General features: G+C 38.0%; 2 protein-coding genes across 2 annotated transcripts in view; one reads left to right on the plus strand and one right to left on the minus strand.

Annotated features, from left to right (window-relative positions):
- PBK (PDZ binding kinase) overlaps positions 1–1,785 on the plus strand; it is a 29,866-nt gene extending 28,081 nt beyond the window's left edge. Inside the window, exon 8 of the mRNA XM_014540069.1 lies at positions 1,767–1,785. The gene's annotated coding sequence lies outside the window, so the exon portion shown is untranslated. The remainder of the gene's footprint in view (positions 1–1,766) is intronic.
- ESCO2 (establishment of sister chromatid cohesion N-acetyltransferase 2) lies at positions 309–25,229 on the minus strand. Its single transcript, XM_014540071.1, has 9 exons — positions 25,161–25,229; positions 23,204–24,035; positions 20,623–20,718; positions 14,113–14,316; positions 11,997–12,128; positions 10,829–10,918; positions 9,578–9,721; positions 7,176–7,351; positions 309–1,585 (listed from the first exon to the last, which is right to left on the minus strand). Exons 1-9 carry the CDS (start codon positions 25,211–25,213, stop codon positions 1,453–1,455), a joined length of 1,860 nt encoding a protein of 619 aa, XP_014395557.1. The 5' UTR covers positions 25,214–25,229; the 3' UTR covers positions 309–1,452.
- Between the last annotated feature and the right edge of the window lie 202 nt (positions 25,230–25,431).

The following is a 25,431-nucleotide window of genomic DNA, read 5'->3' on the forward strand; positions in this document are numbered from 1 at the left end:
CCTGACCAGGGAAAATCGCAAACTTGGCATATTGAGGCAATGCTCTAACCAACTGAGCTACTGGGCCAGGGGGAACATATACTATTTTTATAGCCACAAAAAATAACTTAAGAAAATCAGTACATTCTATTATATGAGAATAGACAAAGAAAATATTGAAAAAATTTTTAATTGATCCATAGTAAAAGCATTGAACAAGCAAATAATGTTAATAAAAATTTTTAAATAAAATATTTAAAACAAAACAGCAGTGCAGAAAATAAGGTGTTTGCATAATTACGCACATTTAACACTTCCACATTCTTTTTGGAACCCAAGCCTTTAAATTTTGGAACCATGTTAATTTACAGGCAAATAAAAGAATGTAATGAACATATTCTACATAAAGTTATAACCTGGAAAACTACTTCCCTAGAGTATTATTGCCAGATAGCAATTAAATGTTTTTTAGAATCAACAATCTGAATAATCCTTTGCTTTTCAAAGTACCCAAGAATTATACTAGAAAACTGATTTTTAGAGAGATTAAGACATTTAGGTGTATCTACATAATGTCATGTTCTCTGGCCCATCAACCTAGGTATATTTATTCACTAACCTTGGTTCTGATACTATACATTTTGTTAGATATCTCAGAACAAGTAAGATGTATTTTAGACATGCAAACATTTTTAAATGTAACAATATAAGTCATCTAATCCCAATTGGGCATCCATTTTGTTGATTATTTCAATTAGCAGTAGTAAGTACACTAAAGGTAAGTAGCACAATTAACATATTCATACACCAAAAATTAAATGACAGTAGTGCAATTACTAAGTTTAATGAAATCTGGTGAGAATTTCTTTTGAGTAAAGATTTTTAAAACGATTAAAACATTAGGCTATAGAATTCTGTTCTACATGAAAATCTTATTCTTTACCATGTTACCCTATTACAAACTAGAAATTTAAAGACTTTCTGAATATATTCAACTAAGCTGCTACCTATAAGGTGAGAATTCTGTGTACAGAATTCAGGAATTTCTTTTAAAAATTGAGCATGGAAATTATTTGTCTTTAAATTTTCCTGTTTGCTTCTGATTAAGCATGAGATAATCCTGGTTCAAAAGTGCTTAATAATATGTAAGTGGTCACATTTCTATGGAAAACATGTCAGTGATCCTATGTAAGGGGCAAGTAATTTTCCAGTTATATCTACAAAGTTTCATAATTAAGGATTCAGAGTGTGTCAGTATACATCATCCAAAGGTTTTTCCTTTCTTTGAATCTCCAGATAATTTTCAAGAAATCTATCCCTGACTTTTCAATTCATAAGGAATAAAACAGCCAGGTTGTGTGTGTGTGCATGCGGTTCAGTATTTTTATTTTGACATTTGCTAAGTAGTTATTATATGATAAGAAACTGTCTTAACTCACCCATATAATAATTATTCTATAGTTGGAATTGGTTTTAACTATTAAAATTGTATACAAGGAAATTAGGGGTGTTGCAGTACTTGGCTGCAAATAACTTGCCATCTGGTGTTGGGTCAGAAAATGCTATTTCATTAGTGCTGAGAAAACAGCCAAACATGAAGCGATTCCTAAAAAAAAAAAAAAAGAAAGAGAAAAAAGAGGAAAAGACAATTTAACAATGGAACCAAATTAAAATTTTGATTAAACTTTAGCACACTTTATTTTATCAATCCAAATACAAAAATTCAATCTAACTAAATACTCGATTAAAATCCACATTGTAAGTGGTAAAATGACTTAATGCTTTAGATTTTAGAGATGGAAGCCTATTTCACAGAGAAAGCTGAGGTCCACAAGAAATTCTGCTGAGGTAAAGGGAGTCATAAAAACCAACCAGCTGACTCTAGATGATGCATAGGAATGAGCAACTAATAAGAGGTAATATTGCTAATTAAAAGCCATCAATAGCTCTAGCCAGTTTTGCTCAGTGACTAGTGTCGGCCCCCTGGACTAAAGGGTTGTGGGTTCAATTCCAGTCAAGGGCACATACGGGAGGCAGCCAAGTGACACACATTGACGTTTCTCTCTGTCTTTCCCTTCCCACTCTCTCTAAAAATCAATAGAGCCTGGCCAGTGTGGCTCAGTGGTTGATTGCCAACCTAGGAAACCAGGAGGTCATGGTTTGATTCCTGGTAGGGCACATGTCCGGGTTGTGGGCTCAGTCCCCTATGTGGGGCATGTAGGAGGCAACCAATCAATGATTATTCCCATCATTGATGTTTCTATCTCTCCCTTTCCCTCTTGGAAATCAATAAAAGAAATAAAAATCAATAGAAAAATATCCTCAGGTGGTAATTAATGAAAAAAAACACCATAATTAAAACCATAGATAATTAAAGAAACCCATCACCAATAACCAATACTATATTCTTTTCAACTACACCAGACACTTGGAGCTTTAAGAAGGCAAAAACTCTCTCTCTCCCCCAATGTTTATTTTGGGAGGCAACCAAAATTTTTTTGGGGAAAAAAGAAGGCAAAAACTATCCCACATTTTTACTTGCAATCTCCTTGATCCAGAGCGCAATTAGGATTAAAAGTAATATAAGATGAAATGGTTGAAAGAATTCAACAAAATTGAGGGATAGTTTATAAAGTAATTGGCCTGTGCTCTTCAAATTCTTCAATGTCATAAAAGACAAAGAAAGCCTAAACTGTTCCAGGTTAAGGAAAATGAGAACTAAAGAGATATGATGACTTAAGTGCAATATTCGATCCTGCACAGGGGGAAAAATGCTATAAAGGACACTTGAGACAAATGACAAGACTGAAATATGAACTATACTTTAGACAGAAGCATTATAGCCATATTAAATATCCCGAATTTGATCATTGAACTGTGCTTATGTAAGAGAATATCCTTGTTCCTAAGAAATATACACTAAAGTACAAAGAACGTACAGCAAATGTTAAAACTTGAATCTGGGCAAAGGCATATGGGGGCTCTTTTTAACTACTGCTACTCTTGTAAGTTTAAAATTACTTCAAAGTAAAAAATTAAAGAATTAGATTCAATTAGAAGTTAAGATACAAGCTTTTGGTATCTTTACTATATAACTGAATACAAAGTTTATTGCTAAATGTCCAAAGCAAAATATTGGTTTGATTAAAAGTTCTTATTGTCTTTATTAGTGATATCAGCTATAGAAAAAATATTACATCTGTAGGTTTGAATCCTTACTCTGTACTTATACTAGCTCATTGATGTAAGTTTGTACTATATAATCCCATCTGAGCCTCAGGTGATTCTTATGTAAAATAACTAGGAATAATTTTCTACTCTTGTGATTAACTAGTAGCCCGGTGCATGAAATTTGTGCAGGGGGGGAGGGGTGTCCCTCAACCTGGCCTGCACCCTCTCCAATCTGGGACCCCTTGGGGGATGTCCGACTGCCCGTTTAGGCCCGATCCCTAAACTGGCAGTTGGACATCCTTCTCGAAATCTGGGACCACTGGCTCCTAACTGCTCGCCCCTAACCACTCTGCCTGCCAGCCTGCTTGCCCCCAACTGCCCCCCCTGGCCTGCTCACCCCCAACTGCCCCCCCTTGCTGACCTGGTCACCCCACACAGCCTGCTGTTCAGTCATTTGGTCATCCCTCACCACCCCCAACTGCCCTCCCCTCTTGGCCTGATCGCCCCTAACCGCCTCTGCCTCGGCCCCACCACCATGGCTTTGTCTTGAAGGACGTCCGGAAGGTCTCCCCGTCTAATTAGTATATTACCCTTTTATTAGTATAGATTGCCTATATAGACAAGAGACAATTCAACCTAAGTCTCCTCATATACAGGATGATCTGTCAATTATGTTACTTGTACCTTCAACTCAGATGTGTGAGAAAAGACAGATACGTTCTCAAATGAATGTGTTTATTTTTCCTTTGAAGGCAACTTAATTCTCATTTGTTATTGCTTAGAGATGCCTTAGTACTCAAAGTATGATCTATCGACCAGCAACATTCAGCATCACCTGAGAGCTTACTAGGAATGCAGAATCTCAGGCCCCACCCTGACCTACTGAACCACACCTGCATTTTAATAAGATCCCAGGTGATTCATATGCACTTTCAAGTTTGAGAAGCACTGGACTACTGTCTGCTGGAAGTAGCTCAGATACTGCTATTTCTCATGTCAAATTTATATAGCTCTTAATATAAAGTATAGAAAATAGAGGTATTTCATAATTAACTACCCAATAAAAATCTCTATAGACACCAGTTTTTCTCAATGCTCCCCTTTATGGGTGGGCAGGATTATGGCCAAAGATTGCATCCCCACAGTTGTCTTTGGTGCTGTAACTCAAAAGGCTAGAATAGTGCTACTCAAAGTGTGGTTCTTGGTTTGGTTAAGGCAGGGGTCCTCAAACTACGGCCCGCAGGCCACATGCAAATACAAATATTGTATTTGTTCCCGTTTTGTTTTTTTACTTCAAAATAAGATATGTGCAGTGTGCATAGGAATTTGTTCATAGTTTTTTTTTAAACTATAGTCCGGCCCTCCAACAGTCTGAGGGACAGTGAACTGGCCCCCTGTTTAAAAAGTTTGAGGACCCCTGGGTTAAGGTGTAGTTAGTAACTGGTTTGTAATCTGTTATTAAGTATAGAAGCTGACAGAAGTGTTGTGAAGCTCACTTATCCAACCTAAACTAGGTAAATTAATGTGAACAAGAAATAAACTCATTTGTCACATTAGAAACTTTAAGTATCAATATGCAGTATTAACACAGCGAAGTTTAAAATGGAGAGTCACTAATTTAGTTTTGAGATATAATTCATATACCATAAGACTCAATCCTTTAAAGTATACAATTCAGTTGTTTTTTAGTAATAGTCACAAAACTGTGCAACCATCACCAATATCTAATTCCAGAACACTTTCATTACCCCCCCACAAAAAACCCCTGTACCCATTAGCAGTCACTCTCCATTCACCTGTCTCTCAGTGCCTGGAAACTACCAATCTACTTTCTATCAATGAATTTGCCTATTCTGGATATTTTCTTTAAGTGGAGTCATACAATATGGGGACTCTTATGACTTATTTCAGTTAGCATGTTTTCAAGGTTCATCCATATTGTAGTATGTCTTGTACTCCATTTCTTTTTGTGGCTAAATAATATCCTATCTAATAAAGAGCTAATATGCTAATTAGACTGAAGAGCAGAATGACTGTCCAGACTACTGTCTGGATGAAGCCGAGGCAGCAGGGGCTGTGTGAGCTGAGCCCCTTGCATGAATTTCGTGCATCGGGCCTCTAGTCTTACTATATTACTGTATGGATATAACACATTATATTTATCCATTAATCATGAACTGGGTTGTTTGCTTTTGTGGCTACTAAGAATAATGCTGTTATGAACACTCATATACCAGTTTTTGTATGGACTTATCCTTTCTTTTGCATATATAGCTATTTGTACAATTGCTGGGTCATATGGTAACAGTTTATTTCTGAGAAACTGCTAGACTGCATTCCACAGCTGCTGCACCATTTTACATTCCTAGAGCAAAGTACAAAGATTCCAATTTCCTCCACATCCTCACCAACACTTATTTTCTCTTTATGATTAGTCATCCTAGTGGATATGAAGTGGAATCTTATGGTTTTAATTTGTGATTTGGTTTGGATAGCTAATGATGTTGAGCATATTTTCATGTGTTTATCAGCCATTTGTATTTCTTTGAAGAAATTTCTATTGAAATCCTGCCCATTTTTAAATTGGGTTATGTCTTTTTATTATTGTACTAGAGGCCTGGTGCATGACATTCGTGCACTGGGGGGCAGAGGGGGGTGGGGTGGTCCCTCAGCCCTGTCTATGCCCTCTTGCAGTCTGGGACCCCTCAGGGGATGTCTGCCTGCTGGCTTAGGCCCGCTCCCCGCCATCAGGCAGACATCCCCCGCCAGGCAGACATCCCCCGAGGGGTCCTTAGCACTGCTGCAGAGGTGAGAGAGGCTCCTGCCACCGCTGCTGCACTTGCCAGCCATGAGCCCGGCTTCTGGCTGAGCGGTGCTCTCCCTGTGGGAGAGCACGGACCACCAGGGGGCAGCTCCTGCATTGAGCATCTGCCTTCTGGTGGTCAGTGCACATTATAGCGACCAGTTGTTCCGCCTTTAGGTTAATTTGCATATTAGCCTTTTATTATATAGGATTAAAGGAGTTCTTTTATTCTGGATGTAATAGACCCTTATTAGGTAAATTATTTGCAAATATTTTCTCCCATTCTGTGGGTTGTCTTACTAATTTGCTTTTACATTTAGTTATACTTATGAGTTATAGTAAGAATTACTTACATACTACTAATGGATATGTACAATGTGGAGAGCGGCTACAGCATTTGGACAGGTTCAAGCCTCGGACTGACTTGTGGCAAAGCCACATACAAGTCCCAGCTTGGAGGGCAAAGCCCTCCCAGCACAATTATAGCCAAAAGGCGATGGTTGTAAGCTTGACCTTATAGTCCAACCCTGAAGTCCTAGGTAGCTAAGGGATGTGGGCTGCCCCGGGTGGGGGTGGGGGGAGTGTGTGCAGCAAGTGCTGTCAAAACAAGGCTTGAAAGAGTTCAGAGAATGGCAACAACAGGAAAGAAGCAGATTTGAAATTCACAAGAACATTGTAAACATCTTGCCCTTGTTTTGCTTTGTGTGCTCTGACTATAAAATAAAGCTTCGGCTTACAGGCTGTCACTGTTTCCTCATCTAGGCACAGTGATCCTACCTGGCCCCAACTGTACTCTGTCTGTTTTCTTTAATCCTTCACTGCCCCTCTCAGGTTGACCCCTGTAATTCTTTTTTTAAACCTCTATTTTCTTCGTTTTATTTTATTTTTTCTTTTTAAAATTTTCTTAAAATTAGGGCATTTTCCTTTATTTTTGTTTTTTCTATTTAATTTTCTAGCAATTCATCTTTATTTTCTTTTATTAAAGTTTTGGTCTATAACAAACTTCACTGCAGGTAGTTTGAAAGCACTGGGTTAGAATGTTTTAGACCTGGAATGTGCCTAAACTGAGTATTTTTTTTTCATTGCCAGCACTTATCTTACTTAGCCTGATTTGGATAGAATTTATATGGAGGTGTTTTATCAACATCTCTTTGGGTCATGAGCCAGAAAAGGTTCTGGGTAAGCTAATCTGGGTCTAAATCCATTTTATTTTATTTCTTACCTGAGCGTATCTACCAGTCGTCTTGCAATGCGCTTTCTTCTCTTAAATCTGAAGACCCAGATCCTACTTATTCCACAGACTGCAGGTACTGGTACATTTGAACATTGCCAAGCCCTATGACATTCTTTAGAGTTTGGGGATTCTGGACTAGTTGGTTCAGACAGGACACGGAAGGCCTGTAATGATATATCGAAGCATCTACAGTTAATACAGATTAGTTCACATTTCTTTTTAAAAAACCATTCCTTAAACAAAACTTAAGAATTTAGAATTATCCTTACTATACCTTCACCAAAATGTTAAAATTCGTTCATATTTATGGAATACTTGTTCTTTTAGCCACACAATGCTTGAAAAAACTACTAGTGGTATTGAGCTATTCCTAACATGCCAGTGTATTACACACCATTATGAAACTTCTTTTATTAAAAAAAAAAAAGTAAAAAAATCCGACTCTGACTTTTAGTACATAAAATACATACACTTCTCTCATTGTCTCCAGCCTAAACTATATATATGATATTTTAAAAACTGGTAACACAAAGGAGATTTTTACATGTTGACTATGAAATTTGGTTGGCAGCTAAGGTTTATTTTTTTTTTTAAAAATATTTTTTATTGATTTCAGAGAGAAAAGGGGAGGGAAATAGAAATATTGATCAGCTGTCTCCTGCATGCCACCTACTGGGGATGGAGCCCACAACCCCGGGCATGTGCCCTGACCAGGAATTGAACCATGACTTCCTGGTTCATAGGTTGATGCTCAACCACTGAACCACACCAGCTGGGCGGCATGTAAGGTTTTTTAAGAAAACTTTGTATTTGGAAATAATTATAGATTCACAGGAAGTTGAAAACTAGGACAGTTTTCCCCAAGGAAACTGTTTCATAACTATGATACAATCCCAAAAGCAAGAAAATATGGGTATTATGTATGTGTATACTTTCATGACCACTCATTACTTTCTATCATTATTCATTTAACCACCACCACACTCAAAATACAGGTATTGCATCATCACAAATTCTCCCTCTTGCTACCTCTTTATAACCATACCCAGCTTTTCCCTCCACCAGAAAGTATAAGATAAATTTATGCCAGTTTCATTTCAAGATGTATTGAGATAAGTATTTTTAAAAGGAAGGAGACATAAGTGTGCAATATGATACAGTCAGGTAAGAACACATTTCAACTATAAATCTCTAGCTAAAGATTACCCTGTAAGCTCCTTGTAGGCAAAAACTACTCTCTCTATTCTATATAACTAGAGGCCCAATGCACAAAGATTCGTGCAGGAATGGGCCTGCCTTCCCCTGGCTGCTGGCACCACCTTTGCTCTGGCCTGGAGCCGCCTTTCCGCCTTCCCACGCTGCCCAGACTCCAGGAGCAGCTGGGGCAGTGCGGGACGCCTGCGTTATCGCCATGGTGATGATGCAAGCGTCCCTCCCAGCTGCTCGGCGCCTGCGTATGCAAATCAACCCATCTTTGTTGGGTTAATTTGCATACTCACTCCTGATTGGCTGGTGGGCATTGCGAAGGCACAGTCAATTTGCATCTTTCTTTTATTAGTGTAGATAAAAGGGTAATATGCAAATTGACCAAACGGCGGAACAACCGGTCGCTATGACACGCCCTGACCACCAGGGCGCAGACGCTCAATGCAGGAGCTGCCCTCAGCCTGTAGGCCCTGATCACCCAATGGGGGCCTGCCAGCCAACCTTTCGGTTCCTTCCCCTGGCTGGCAGGTTCTGATCACCTGCCGGCAGCTGGAGAATATGGCTCTGATCACAGGCCAGGCCTAGGGACTGTACCCATGCACAAATTTTGTGCACTAGGCCTCTAGTTATAGAATAAGGGTTGAGAACTTTTTCCTGTGAGGGGCCAAATTATATTTTAGGCTCTTTGCACCCATTCTACCCTGCCATTGTAGCAAAAAAGCAACCACAGATAATATAGAAATGAATGAGCATGGTTATGTTCCAATAAAACTTTATTTATAAAAGTAGGTGGCAGCCATATTTGGCCTACAGGCAAGTTTGCCAACACCTTTTCTAGAACATTGCTAATTAGTACCTAAAATAGATTCTAGTCAAGGGACAAATCATGACTTTTGCAATAAGCCAATATTCAATAACTGGGCTCTGAATCACCATAGTTTAAAGGCCGGGTATAGAAATGACTACATGAACATAAGATTGACTTACCCTGTTTATATAGAGCAAAATATCAAATATTAACAGAAATAAATAACTTTAATTATTCATATGGTCAAAAATGTTTTAGTAGGAAAAAATGTTATTTATGGTAGTAGTCTTAAATGCTTGAGACTTACTGAGGCTTTTCCTAACTACTTTATTTTGGTCACAAATTATGCCAATAATTTAAAAGACTTATAACATACCTGTTGGATGGGCTCTGCAATTAAACACCCAACTACTTTCTTTTCATCAGATATAAAGAGAAATGTTTTGGTTTTGTTTGGACATCTGGGAACAACTTGCTGAAAGCCCAACTCATTATCGACAAGTTCTTGCACTTCTTCTGCCTAATGACATAAAAAATCAAAAGAGGAGAATATGTTTTAAAAATTATAATGAAACTATATGTAATTATATATACAAAATTTATGATTACTATCATTTTAGCCTATTTTATCTCTATTTCCTAAATTTACAAGCCCCCCCCCCATCATTTTATTATTGATGCATGTATCTGCTACTTTGGAAACAACAGGTTTCTAAAAACCTATTTTAAAGATCACTTTCAGGAGAAAGAAATCCAGACTCCTGGGAGGGAGAAAAAGTAGGAAGTGCCAAAACAGATTTTGTTTCAGTTTTATTCATTGTTCACTGGGGCTAAACATCTAGCCCAAGAAACAGAGGCAAAGCTAACATAAGAAATAGACTCTGGGGCCATTCATCTCTCAATAAGTTTATGTTTTTCACAAGTGGAAGGTAAAGGTAAAGTTGTCTTTTTTTGTTGTTGTTAGTCCTCACCCGAGGATATTTTTCCATTGATTTTTAGAGAGTGGAAGGGAGGAGGCAAGACAGAGAGAAACATCGATGTGTCATCCATTGGTTGCCTCTGCACTCACCCCGACAAGGGCCAGGGATGAGCCTGCAACCGAGTTATGTGCCCTTGACTGGAATCAAACACAGGACCCTTCAATCTGCGGGCTGACATAACATCCACTGAGTCAAACTGGTTAGGGCTATTGTCTTTAATCTCTAACTGCCATTCCTTTACTTGTAATTCTGAGGCTAGTTTTGTATGAACTAGTATGAAAATCATCCTTACATGTGTACCAAAGTGGATTATCTATCAACAAAAGTAGTTCATACTTCAACATATGTGATTTCTTGGTGGGGGAAACGGAGGAAATGGGAGAACAATTAAAAAGCTAATGTTCCGCCGAAACCGGTTTGGCTCAGTGGATAGAGCATCGGTCTGCGGACTGAAAGGTCCCAGGTTCGATTCCGGTCAAGGGCATGTACCTGGGTTGCGGGCACATCCCCAGTAGGAGATGTGCAGGAGGCAGCTGATCGGTGTTTCTCTCTCATCTATGTTTCTGACTCTCTGTCTCTCTCCCTTCCTCTCTGTAAAAAATCAATAAAATATATTAAAAAAAAAAAAAAAAGCTAATGTTCCATACCTTTTTGATAGCATAACTTGGATCATGTGGCAGGACCAACACAATTTTCCCATCCCAAAACTCTGCTACTACACGTTCTCTTTTCCAGCCCTGGAGAAGACAAAAAGAAGAGTAAATGATATTTTAAAAGAAAGAACAAAATCGTACAAAAAAACAACAACGGGGGAAGGGAAATAAAAGATGCCCCAAACAAAGTGCTTGTTCTCAAGGGGATGACATCCTACTGGGAGATATGTATATACGTAATCTATTATGAAACAAGGCAAAGTCAAATAAGTGCTCCTCATAGGAATGTGTAGGATCCATCATACCTACTAACTTGGAAAAGAATAAATTATTAGGAGTGGGAAAGTGGGGGAGGGATAGGATAATAAACCAGGCTAAAAATATTATGAAGGTATGAACTACAGCAATAAAAACCGGGGGGGTGGCAGGGAGGGGCGGTGGAGGGAAGGATGATTTGAGTAGCAGGATCAATCATAAAGATAAGGCCCAAAATAGGATGTATTTGGACTACAAAGTTGCTTGATTGCTTGATAAAGAAACTTCTCTCAGAAAAGAAAAATCCTGGATAAGTCATAAAAAAGCTGTTTTCTAAGGTTATCTATAAAGAAGAAATTAAAATGGTGGTGGTGGTTGTGGGGAGTGGGACGACGATCCTCAAGTCTTTTAATTTTGTTGACTGTTCAGCCCTGTTCAGAAAGCTAGAGATAAGAATACAGGGTATTCACTTAACCTAGAACAATACTTCTCTTATAGTAGGATAGTTAAAAATGGCACTTTAAAAAAAAAAAAATGTTAACTTTTAAATACTGTCAGCCTCAAATATTAAGAACAACAAAACTGCAGTTGATGATGAAATATTTATGGATATACAGATGTTTCAATATTTAAGCAAAAAAATATATATATATCTTTTAAGGCACTTTCACTTTTAGAACAAATTGAAAGACTATTTTTTGACTTACTGTGTATTTGATTCCCTCCAGAAATCTGTGTTAACTTTTAAATACTGTCAGCCTAAAATATTAAGAACAACAAAACTGCAGTTGATGATGAAATATTTATGGATATACAGATGTTTCAATATTTAAGCAAAAAAATATATATATATCTTTTAAGGCACTTTCACTTTTAGAACAAATTGAAAGACTATTTTTTGACTTACTGTGTATTTGATTCCCTCCAGAAATCTGTGGTGATGCTGAACATGCTGCAGTTCATCTTCAGGGTTGGAGGCAGTATAGATCATGCCACAGGACTTACACATGGTGGCTCCAAAATGTTTCTGACCTGCGTCCTGTTAATGAAGGGGGAGGCCACATCTAAATATATCACAAATAGATCTACGTTTAATACATGTAATCACTCATTCAATTTCTTCCTTATTTTTCTTTTATGCTAGCACAAGTGAAATATTAAGTGAAAGTTTGGTTATAATATCCTCCTCACTTGCACCAAACAAAATGAAAAAGACCTTAAAATGCAATCTATCTACACTAATAAAAGAGAAACATGGTAATTAGCGTACGACCGCTACCCTTTTCATTGGCTAATCAGTGAGTATATTCAAATTAACTGTCAGCCAAGATGGCGGCCGGCAGCCAGGCACTGAAGCGAGCACAAGGCTTGCTTGCTGCAGACTCCAACGTTCCCCGCCTCACTTGCCGGCCTCTCAGCTGCAACTCTAAGCAACTATGTACTATGTTGCAAATAAGAAGCTAAACAAAACCCCAGAAACCAGCCGGACTGAAAGCCAGCCAGACCGCAACATTGTATCGATGTTTTCAGCAGCGAGGCCTCAGAGCTAAAGCTGGCCCAGAATAAAAAACAACGGCTGCTGGCCCCGATTGCCCCTTAGGGCTTCTCCACCACCCCCTGCTCCTGAGGGGCAATCGGGGCCAGCAGCCGCCACTTGCACCCGCTGATGGCGCTGACCCCAATAGCTCTCTGTGCCGTCAGAGGGTGTGAGCGGAGGGGGCTGCTGGCAGACGGGACCAGGGGCCGTGGTGGGAGGGGCCGGGCCAGGGCGTAGAGGATGGGCCAAGACCTGCCCCTGTGCCCACCACAGCCTCACCACCCACAGTTCCTTTCAAGGTGCACAAATATGTGCACTGGGCTGTAGTAAATTAATAAAAGAAATGGAATTATCTCTTGGAATGGACAGTGTGAAAAAAAAAAAATCTCCCGGCTGGCGTGGCTCAGTGGTTGAGCATCAACCTATGAACCAGGAGATCACGGTTCGATTCCTGGTCAGGGTACATGCCTGGAATGCAGGCTCGAACACCAGTGCGGGGCGTGCAGGAGGCAGATGATCAATGATTCTCTCTCATCATTGATGTTTCTCTCTCTTCCTCCCTTTTCCTTCCTCTCTGAAATCAATAAAAATATATATATTTTTTAAAATCAAGATTCAAACGAAAGAAAAAAAAAGAATTAAAAAAAACTCAAGATTCTTTAGCTAGATAGATCCATAGTTCTAAGAAGCAAAAGATTAAATCATAAAATTTATAGCTAAGATGAATGGAAACTTCTTTATTAAGCTCTTAAATAGGGACCTAAAAGCCTTATTTCAAAGAGGAAGGGCAAAAATTTTAGGACTTCTATATTCATTATGTATTTTTTTCCTTACGTGTTTAGGAATATAAAAATCCTTTGCCCCAGGAGTTGATAAAAATAAATATAATACATAATAGTTAAGGGAAAGCACAGATAAATTAACAAATATATAGGGAAGTCAGGAATATTCAATGTCATGGCTCATTAATGAATCTGCATTCTATCTAATAAAGCCTTGCTTAATGCTACTGAAAATACTAGGTTCTGAAAAGTCTAATACAGGAGCTGGCAAACTTTTTTGCAAAGAACCAGATAGTAAATATTTTACGCTTTATAAAGCACACATGACTTGTCACATATTCTTCTCCTTTCCCCAACCTTTTAAAAATGTAAAAGCCATTTTAAGCTCAAAGGCCATGGTCCAGATTTGGCCCATGGTCACAATTTGCCAAACCCAGGTCTAATACAATGTAGCTATTTTCATTAAATCTTTTGCTCATCAACAATAATCTTCCTAATCTGAAGACAACTCATTCATCAGCATTCTGCTAAATTACTAGCTTCGCCCAACACTATCAATTTGAAAATATACTTGACTAGCTTTAAGTGCTGCCACTACAACAAAGCTGGCATTTACAAACTCAGAATATCTATAACCCATATTAACTATGCTAAGACAACAGGTTCTATACGTACAGGAGGGGCTTTGTTTTGAATCTACTCACAATGATGAGCTGGTTTTTCGTTTCTTTGTTTGCATCTCTGGCATTAATACTTTTCTGTGTATTGGTCTGTTTCAAAAAGTTAGTAGGTGTGATGGATGCCACAGAAGACTGCTCTCCAACTAGAGATCTTAAAATAGAAAGTTGATAAACATTATTTAATCTGCAGAGCACCTGACAATTTTTAGTGCTTTTTATAGACAATAACTTGATAAAATAATAATACCAGAAACAATGAGAAACCTCAGAACCACTCAGAGAGGATTGGTAATTTACTCAGGGTAAAGTAACTAGTAAAGAATGGTGGGAACTCAAATCCTCATCTTATAACTACAAACACAAGGAACTTTCATCTATTGTATCAGATGTACATATGCAGGATCCCTTAGTAACTTGATTTCACTTGTAAAAAATAATCTTTTGTTTGCTTTATCAAGCCTTAGAATATTTAAGGTCTATAGAAATTCCTGGAATACCACACAAATAAGTACGCTCTAATATTAAAGCTTACAGGTAGGTCCACAGGAAGTTAGCCATCAGCATATAAACATCTTTTTACTTGGGCAGTGGTTGAGGCTAATACATGCACTTGTTCTCAAATTCCTAGATGTTGAGGAAACTTTTTCCCATTAGGAAACAATGTTAGAGGTTGCAGATTGAAGCCCCCGCCACAGGCTAAAGTCAGCTAGCAGATATGTTTTGAATGACTCCCATGGTGTTGAAAGCTTTGGATGAGCTACCAATATTTTAAAAATCTAGAGGTTTCATTTGGAAATATATATTTCCAGCATTGTAAGAGACACTTATAAGCTCTCTAGACCTCTATTTCTTCAAAGAACCTACTAGATCAATCTACACAGCACATGCTCTTTTAGATGGGCATGCATTCTCCACTTGGCTCCAGTCTCCACCCAGCCTGGCTGGCTCTGCAGGCATTTGAGTTGGTAACACTTGCCTTAGAGTAGAGGTAAGAGAAAATAGGCAAGGAAACAAACCAAGTGCCTAAAGCAAGAGATTCAGACAGAAAAAACACCTGATAAGGAAACACTGGGGAAAAAAAATGTCTAATGCTTTAAGCTAAGCCAAACTGTTTTGTGATCATTGTATTAGAATGGCTTTCACAGTGACTTCACAAACCTATTGTAAGAATTATATTTTACGAGAGAGACCAAGATGGCGGCATAGGTAAACACCGGAGACTGCTGCCGCAAACAACCACTTCAAAAATACAACTAAAAGACGGAACGGACATCACCCAGAACCACAGGAAGGCTGGCTGAGGAGAGACTCTTCAACTAGAAGGAAAAATAACAGCACACCGAGGCTCAGAGGAGGCGCAGTGTGGAAAAAACTCAGGTGCGGAGGTGCGCGCGCAAAGCGGGCTGGTGGCTGAGAGCGCGGTTGTCGTTTTCGGTCAGGGGGGAGTCTCAGACTCTGAGCTCCAGATACGGGCGAATCGCTGGGGACTCGGACCCAAACGGGAGAAGCGGGAGTGTCTGGCATCAGTTGGAAGGCAGCTTTCCCTCCGAGGTTTGCAGCGGTTCCGGGGGTTCTGAGAAGCAGAGCCTCTGGGAACAGGACTGAGGGCACCATAACGGCTCCCTCCGCCCGCCCTGTTGAGCCCGCCCCGCCCAAGCCCTGCGCAGAGCCATTTGCCGGATAGCCTCAGGCAAAGGCTAGATTAGCACCTCCCCAGAGGACAGAAGTTTTCCGCGGCAGACACAGCTGATTCACACAGCCAGTCGGCCTGGTGGTCAAATCCCTCTAGTATTAACTACAACAATCAAGGCTCAACTAGAACAAGACTGCGCACAAAGACCACTAGGGGGTGCACCAAGAAAGCATAAAAAATGCGGAGACAAAAAAACATGACAGAAATGGAGGATATAGAGCTAAAAATCGCAATTTTGAGGGCTTGCAAAAATGTGCTAGAAGCTGTCAATAAACTTGAGGAGAGAGTCACGAAAACTAATGAGACCCTCGATGCTATGATAAAGAACCAACTAGAAATTAAGCATACACGGACTGAAATAAAGAATATTATACAGACACCCAATAGCAGACCAGAGGAGCGCAAGAATCAAGCCAAAGATTTGAAATGCGAAGAAGCAAAAAACACCCAACCGGAAAAGCAAAATGAAAAAAGAATCCGAAAATACGAAGATAGTGTAAGGAGCCTCTGGGACAGCTTCAAGCGTACAAACATCAGAATAATTGGGGTGCCAGAAGATGAGAGACAGCAAGATATTGAAAACCTATTTGAAGAAATAATGGCAGAAAACTTCCCCCACCTGGTGAAAGAAATGGACTTACAGGTCCAAGAAGCGCAGAGAACCCCAAACAAAAGGAATCCAAAGAGGACCACACCAAGACACATCATAATTAAAATGCCAAGAGCAAAAGACAAAGAGAGAATCTTAAAAGCAGCAAGAGAAAGAGACTCAATTACCTACAAGGGAATACCCATACGACTGTCAGCTGATTTCTCAACAGAAACTTTGCAGGCCAGAAGGGAATGGCAAGAAATATTCAAAGTGCTGAATACCAAGAACCTACAACCAAGAATACTTTATCCAGCAAAGCTATCATTCAGAATTGAAGGTCAGATAAAGAGCTTCACAGATAAGGAAAAGCTAAAGGAGTTCATCACCACTAAACCAGTATTATACGAAATGCTGAAAGGTATCCTTTAAGAAGAGGAAGAAGAAAAAGGTAAAGATACAAATTGTGAACAACAAACATGCATCTATCAACAAGTGAATCTAAGAATCAAGTGAATAAATAATCTGATGTACAGAATGAACTGGTGATTATAATGAATCAGGGACATAGAAAGGGAATGGACTGACTATTCTTGGCGGGGAAAGGGGAATGGGAGATGCGGGAAGAAACTGGACAAAAATCGTGCACCTATGGATGAGGACAGTGGGTGGGGAGTGAGGGCGGAGGGTGGGGTGGGAACTGGGAGGAGGGGAGTTATGGGGGAAAAAAAAAAGAGGAACAAATGTAATCTGAACAATAAAGATTTAAAAAATAAAAAAAAATAAAAAAAGAAATGTAATAGTATTTTAAAATATATTTTTAAAGCATATAAAAACTTTTTTTTAAGATAAGAATTTCAATTTGCTTGACATCACTATTTATGTTGTGAAAAATCTCCTGCATTCTCCAACTTTGTTATCAGTGAAGGAACACTATTCCTCTAAGTGTTCAAACTAGGAAATTTGGAATCATCTTTGGCAGCTCCCTCTTGCCCACTTTTCACATCCTTTTAGTCACAGGGTAGTTGATCCTTTTGATAACACTTAAAACCTGTTCTCTCCTGTCCTTTTCTATTTCATTGGCTTAATTCAAGTCCTCAAGATCTTGAACCCAGTCTACTGCACTAGCCTCAATGTCAGTTATCATATTATTTATTCCCCATTTTAATCCTGTCCCTGTTCCATCATCAAAGTCCATTCTAAAACAAGATCTGCTGAAAACATTTCAGCGACTCTCTGAGGAAAATATCCAAACTCCTATACACAGCAAGAAATGTCCTTAATGTACCAGCCCCTACCTGTATTTTCCCAGCCTTTCTCAGCCACTCATGCATGATAGATCCTGGATCTATATGTTTCAAACTATGGAACTTAGAGGGTGTCTCAGAGTCATAAAGTCTTAAGATAAACATGGTTCATCTTCCTTAAGTTTAATTTCATTTAAATATCTATGGTTTTAAAAAAAGTAGTTTACCTGGTAAATAAGTTAAAATACTATTTTTATGCTAGGCCCTTAATACTATGTCCCATGATATTTGAATGGGAATACACACACAGGGCAGATCCAGATCCCAGGCAAACTCTAAAGAGGGAGGAGGGATGAGTAGGTAGAGCACAGGTGATTTGTATTACAAAATAAACGCAAAGCTTTATATCTTAAGATTTTAAAGGCTTATAAAACCAAAATACATTACTTAAAGTTAAGATGTAAGAGCAATCAAGACAGTATGATATTGGCAAAAAGATAGACAAATAGATCAATGGAGCAAAATAGAGAGCCTAAAAACAGACCTATGCAAATAAAATCAACTGATTTCTTACAAAAAGACAAAGGTACTTTAATGGAGAAAGGATCGTCAACAAATGCTGGAACAATTGAACATCCATATGCAAAAGAATGACTATACTTACATATACAGTGGGGCCTTGACTTACGAGTGTCCTGACTAACGAGTTTTTTGAGATACCAGCTGTCTCTCGGCCGATTTTTTGCTTTGAGTTGGACAAGTAATTTGAGTTAATGAGCTCCTTAATGAGATCCTTAACGAGCTCGGTCTTGGAACGAATTAAACTCGTAAGTCAAGGCCCCACTGTACTAGTATACCCATGCTCAAAATGGATCACATATTTAAGTGTAAAATGTGAAACTATAAAACTTCTAGAAGAAAACATAAGAGAAAAATCTGCATGAACCTGGGTTTAGTGCTAAGTTTTTACACAAAAACACAATAGATGAAAGAAAAATTAAGTTGGAATTTATAAAATTTAAACATTTTGCTCTGCAAAATATTATTTAAGAAAATGAAAGGACAAGCCACAGACTGGGAGAAAATCCTATTTCTGATCGAGGACTTGTATCCAGAATACAAAAAAAAACCTCTTACAACTCAACAATAAGAAAATAGTCCAATTCAAAATGGGCAAAAGATCTGAATAGACAGTTCAATAAAGATATATATGGGAAATAAACACAAAAAAATTTTATAACTACTGTAAATAGAAAGCCATTATTTTTCTGTTACATGTTCCATTGTATCAGTGATAACACAACCTTGATAAAACATAGTGCATACTAAATACTTAGCACTACCTGGTACATATTCAGCATCCAGTAATATTAGCTATTACCATTAGGAACAATCATTATATACAAATATTTATAGAAATAGGTATTTATAAAATTATATCCTATATAATAAAAGCCTAATATGCTAAGTGTCTGACCATTCCACCATTCGACCAGTCGCTATGATGCACACTGACCAACAGGGGGTAGACACTCCGACTGGTAGGTTAGCTTGCTGCTGGGGTCCAGCTGATCGGGACTGGGCGTGACGGCCGCCTGGCCTGCGCCCTCTCATAATCCGGGATCCCTCAGGGGATGTTGGAGAGCTGGTTTCAGCCCAATCCCCACAGGCCAGGCTGAGGGACCCCACCGGTGCAAGAATCCGTGCACTGGGCCTAAAGTTTATATATAAATGAAATTAGATCCTTATAAGGGTTATTGTTCCAGATTATGCTTTTAGTTTTTATATTTTTTTTGTTTTCTTCCTATGAGTTAGTTTCTCACCATATAGTCAGTATGTCTACTCCTAGAATTTAATTCCCCAAATTTATAGATATAACCAATGAAGTAAAGTTATCAAGAATCTGTAAATAGAATGTTAATTAACCTGTATAAATTCATAGTTTAGTAAACACTATTTAATTGAACAATGACACCATAAGTTAATAACAGAATTTCAGAATGAAGAGAAATTTACAAATTACAACTAACCCCTTACTTTAAAAATCTCTTCTCTAGATCACACAGTTAATTAGTGGCAGATCTAGATAAAATCTTAAGGTTCCTGATGCTCGATTCAGTGTCCTTTCCATGGCTTAGTAAATTCCACTTATATCTGGGCTTTGATCAAATCTATAACATAAATTGTTTTTAGTCTTTCCTATTATTTAACAGGGTAAAAGATAGGTAGGGTAGGTATGAGAACACCTAGCTCTAGAGTGTTTAAAGTAACTGGGCCACATCCCATAGACCAGGGGTGGGCAACCTTTTTGTGAGTGCGTGCCAAAACCAGCAAAATCTCTGACTCAAAATTCTTCTGCGTGCCAACCCTAATTTTTTGAGAACATGTTACACCTACTTGATATCTCTTAAGGTGTACGTATGTGAAGAACCTTGAAGAAATAATAAAATTTATTCGAGCGACAAAAACACAGTATATGATGATGAAAAATACATTTATTTTTTAATGTATACATGTTATGTAAAATTATTTATTTATCTAAGATGCACCTACACTGAATTTATCTGAAAAATAAAAAAGTCGATATTAAGAAAAAAACTGTAAATGGAAGATTATAAGAGAGGGTTTCACGTGCCAGCAAAAGTTACTGGCATGCCATGTTTGGCACGCGTGCCAGGGGTTGCCCACCCCTGCCATAGAACAATTAAACATCAATATTTTGTCTTAAGTTCCAGTCTTAAGGCCTTCTTGTCTCCTCCTTTTAAAAATGCACTGCATTAGAAAACAAAACAACAAACAAACCCCCAAACAAAATGCACTGCATTGCTTATCACACAAAATAGTGTCACCAAAATAAACACAAAGATACAAACGCAGGCACACATACTGATATATATATATAAAAACAAAACATTATTGTATATGATTTTATATTGATACATGTAATGAAGTATTATCACTAGTTAAGAAACTCATTTTGAGAAGAGACGTTTTCTCTTACCTGCCTTGTTTTCACTGTGAGAATCTCCTGAAGAATAACACTTATTTTCTTCAGGTTTATACTCCCTTGAAGAAACTACTCCACTTGATGAATCCTGGAGCTAATGAATAGGTAAAATTTAAGAAAACCTGTAATTCTTAATCATTTTCCACTTAGTGAATGAATTCCAATAGATCTGTTTCTAAAACAAAATATCTAGTTTATTATGAATTACTTTATAACATGATTTTAAATTCTCAATTTTCATCCTATTTTAAGGAGAATTTCCTGTATACTTACTAAGTGTACATAACCTTTTATTTTTTTTTATGTTTTATTGATTTTTTACAGCAAGGAAGGGAGAGGGATAGAGAGCCAGAAACATCGATGAGAGAGGAACATCAATCAGCTGCCTCCTGCACACCCCCCACTGGGGACATGCCCGCAACCAAGGTACATGCCCCTGACCGGAACCGAACCCGGGACCCCTCGGTCCGCAGGCCGACGCTCCATCCACTGAGCCAAACCGGTCAGGGCTACATAACCTTTTAAAAGACAGTGTGGCCTGGGCCGGTGTGGCTCAGTTAGTTGAGCATCATTCCATGCACTGAGAGGTTGCCAGCTGGATTCCCAGTCAGAGCACATGCCCAGGTTGGGGGCATGCAGGAGGTAGCCAATTGATATTTTCTCTCTCAATGATGTTTCTCTCCCTCCCTCTCTCTCTCTAAAATCAATTTTTTAAAAAATAGTTAAAAGACAAGTCTGTAATTTGTCATCCTATCAAAAAATGTATTATAATTCTGATAAAGATGGCAGACTTAAGCTTATTGAACATCCTTTCTGTAATTGAACAACAACAAAAAAATTAGTGAAAATGGCAAATTTCCCCAGTAGCCACCAAACTGGAAAGGGACCTTTTGTCATAAGGTTTAAAAACAGGCAGCAAAAGAAAGAAAAAGAACATTCTGGAGTAGTTGGGGAGGCTTCTAACTCCACTTTTTGGGCAGGAGCTGGTAAGTGGAAAAAGCAAATTAGAAAAAAATTCTGACAAATTTTACTAACACTATAGTTTGGTGAGACTTAGAAAATATATACTTTGGGGAAAAGGAAAAAAACTTTTGCTTGAAGTAGAACTGCTTTACAAGACCATAATATCACAGTAGAGATGGGACAATCCACCAATTTGCCATTTTGTAGGGCTCCATAATGAGTTGGGGAAAGGTTTTAACCCAATAAGTAAAGCAGTATTCACCCCTAGCTAGTAGAAATGAATACTAGTAGTGGGTATTTAGCAAAATCCTAAGAGAGGAGAGCCTAGTTCCACAAATTTAAGATGCATAAAAGTGCAGCTTCTCAGACTGATGACAACTAGACAGAATCCAATATCCAGCCCCTTAAAATGATGCTCAGAAAATAAAGCAGAAAAGAGCATTCAGAGAATTTGTCATGTCACTCTACCAAACAGATATAGAGAATACTAACTAGGAGATGACTGGGTGCTCCACTGTTTTGCTGGATTGAGAATTAATTTTAGTTTGAACGGCCCCCCCAATTTTTAAAAATTTAGGCAGTTTATATACAGTGAAGTGCACAGATATAAAGTATACAGTTTGATGAGTTTTGATAAACTTATATACCTATGTAACTTAAACTCAAAACCCCCATCAAGATATAGGTTTTTGGCCTGGCTGTTGTGGCTCAGTGGTTGAGCGTCGACCTATGAACCAGATCAGGGTGCCTGGGTTGCGGGCTTGATCCCCAAAAGTGGGTGTGCAGGAGGCAGCCAATCAATGATTCTCATCATTAATGTTTCTATCCCTTTCTTCCTCTCCCTTCCTCTCTAAAATCAATAAAAATATATTTTAAAAAAATATATATACACATACCTATATATAAATCAATAAAAATATATTAAAAATATATATATATACACATACCTATATATATTAGGCTAAACATTTTTTAAAAAAACTTTTTAATGTGGCCATAAAAAATTTTAAATTACATGCAGCTGGTATTCTATTTCTATCAGACAACACTAGTCTGGGCTAGCAGTGTTAAATTTATGAGCAAGATCAAAAAGCATAGAATGGCATCCATGAAAACATACTACATAAAATAAACAAAAATCCAACTAGCTGTATGTTAACAGTGACCATCTCCAAGAGATCATCTTCTGTGATCTCTAAATTTTCTAGAATCTAGTACTTTAAATAATAAACTAAAAAAACCATATGCTCACACTCTAGAAACCTACTACATGAATTTTGTTATTTCTACTTTCTAAAAACACTATCAAATAAAAGATGTTAAGCTTCTCTGGACTTTAGTTTCATCATGAGGAAATTTAATAAAATGTATACCTTAATGCCAAGGAAATGTTGGTAGGCTTCCTTAAGCCAAAAAGGGAGAAAGGTCCTATCTTTCCATCCTGCCTCTAAATTCTTTAGTGATTAAACTATACTATTTGGTTTCATAAAAGCAGTCCTCCAGACTGCAAAGAAAATAACATTTTGTTCAATTATGTTACATATATAGAATGTATACTGAAGTTTTGTTATATGTATATAGTTTTGTTAGTTTTTAAAATGTTTAGCTTTCTTTACCTTTATTAATTTCTCTTCATTTTTATTTCTTATACCCAGCAGCTCAATGTTCAGTTCCTTTTCTAGCAACAAGCACTTTGGCACTTGCCTTGTCTCAAAACTTTTTCTTTCATTGACAGTCTCTACATCAGAATCTTTAATCACTTCTGATTTATTCTCTTGGTTGAGTCCCAGTAATGGCTTGTTTTCCAGAGACAATTTTCTAAGAGAGGATTTTTTCCTAACAAAAAATGCTGCTCCACCCTGGAGTGTTACTTGTGGTTTGACTTTTTGGCTTAGAACTCGAGGAGCATTTAAATTATTTTCAGCTGAATAACAACTATTCTCTTTCTCTACAATTGGTTTGTAGGCCACTCGATTTTGCTTGGAATTTTTAGAATTCTTTGATACAGGCTTGTTGCACTTATAACTTGGTTGACACTTAGCAGTTAAACTCTTCTGTGGTTTTTTCTTCATCTTCTTGGAGCAGATTGGTTTTTCTTGCTTTTTTTCTGTCACACTGGGAAAAGATGTATCTTCATTATTAGTTTTTAGACAAATGGATCTACTCTCTTTTATCATCTTTCTCTCCAATGGATTGAGGTAACACTTACTAGTATTTTTGTTGTAAAAGGATACAGTAGACACACAAGATTTAAAAGGTGAACCTTGATTTGCTGATGGTAATCTATCTTTTTTAGTTGTTTTGAGCAGACTTGAAGTGAAATGGCCTTGTTGAGAGCAATGCACATTTTCTTCATTACTTTGGCAAATGTATTTTTTATTAGGTGATGAAAATATATTTTCAGTAAAATCCAAAATTAATTTCTTTGATGGAATGTCAGATAATAGGCTATGAAAAAAAAACAAAGTCCATTGATAAGAACTGTTATTTTGCTTCAATTTTTTATGCCAATCTACCGCTAAGTAATAAACAATTCTACCCAATGGTCACACTACAAAACAATACACCCTCTCCACCAAACATCCATTCACACACATTATTTATTAGTTTTAACAGTAGGATTCTCAAATTGTTTTTACCAAACAAAGCATTCAAATATTTTTCAAAAGACAGTGTTTGTGAAAACAGTTTACAAAGAAGCTTTGAGATAAGTGAGTGTTTTAAAACCTTTTTCAAAGTCCTGGCCATATACAAATTATAGCCCATATACTTTGCTTGAGTGGCTACAAGTGCCCTAAAATGATTAATTCTATGTAATTAGGGCCTGTTCTGTGGGGAGTAATTTATATATGGTATGACATGTAGTAAGTACTAAGTAGGATTGCTTATAAACAAGTATCTATTGTATGCAAAACGCTATGTTAAGTATTACATAAGAGAGTAGAAAGGAGCAAGATAATGAAAGATTTGACATACATTTCAAAGCCACAGAGAAACAGTTCTTTCTCTGATTCCTTGGCAAAAGCATTAAATAATCCTATACAATAAAAGGCTAATATGCAAATCGACCGAACAGTGGGATGACCGGTCGCTATGACACGCAGACCACCAGGGGGCAGATGCTCAATGCAGGAACTGCTCCCTGGTGGTCAGTGCGTTCCCACAGGGAGAGCACCGCTCAGCCAGAAGCCCTGAGCCAGGCTCACAGCTGGCAAGTGCAGCGGCAGTGGCGGGAGACTCCCACCTCCGTGGCAGTGCTAAGGATGTCTGACTGCTGGCTGAAGCCCACTCCCCGAAGAGAGCAGGCCTAAGCCGGTAGTTGGACATCCCCCGAGGGCTCCTGACTGCAAGAGGGCACAGGCCAGGCTGAGGGACTCCTCGAGTGCCGAACTTTGTGCACCGGAGCTCTAGTTAATTATAAAAGCTTACAGTATTTCCAGACTAGAATTAGAATATAAAATATTACTATAGCCACAAGGAGTAGGCCAGTGAAAGGATGGAAATTTTAAGAGAAGGTAAGAAAGCCCAAAGGTGAATTCTTTTCTGAATTTCTACCCATAGGATGAGACTCACCTGTCACAGTTCAAAGAATTCTGCTTCCTTTTCCTTGGAGTAAAAGCTGACATCTTCTTACCTGAACCCCTAAAAGCAACAAGACAATTATAATTATCAAACTCATCCAATGTGCATAAAAACCAGTATACCGAAATTCTATCTTAGAAGTCTGAAAAAACTTTCAGATGGGTAATGGTTCAGAGATCCAAGAAAAGGATTATTTTTAAAGCAAATCACTTTAATAAAGATTTAAAATACATAAAAAAGAAAAGGAAAAACACTACATCAC

This window comes from Myotis brandtii, unplaced genomic scaffold (assembly GCF_000412655.1).
Source record: "Myotis brandtii unplaced genomic scaffold, ASM41265v1 scaffold236, whole genome shotgun sequence".
NCBI lineage: Eukaryota > Metazoa > Chordata > Mammalia > Chiroptera > Vespertilionidae > Myotis > Myotis brandtii.

Coding starts and splice junctions, on each gene's coding strand:
- ESCO2 (XM_014540071.1), bottom strand. CDS start 25,213: ATGTCAGCTTTTACTCCAAGGAAAAGGAAGCAGAATTCTTTGAACTGT. Junction 12,129..14,112: donor CGAAAAACCAGCTCATCATT/GTGAGTAGATTC, acceptor CTTCATTAACAG/GACGCAGGTCAGAAACATTT. Junction 7,352..9,577: donor TTGCAGAGCCCATCCAACAG/GTATGTTATAAG, acceptor ATATCATTACAG/GCCTTCCGTGTCCTGTCTGA.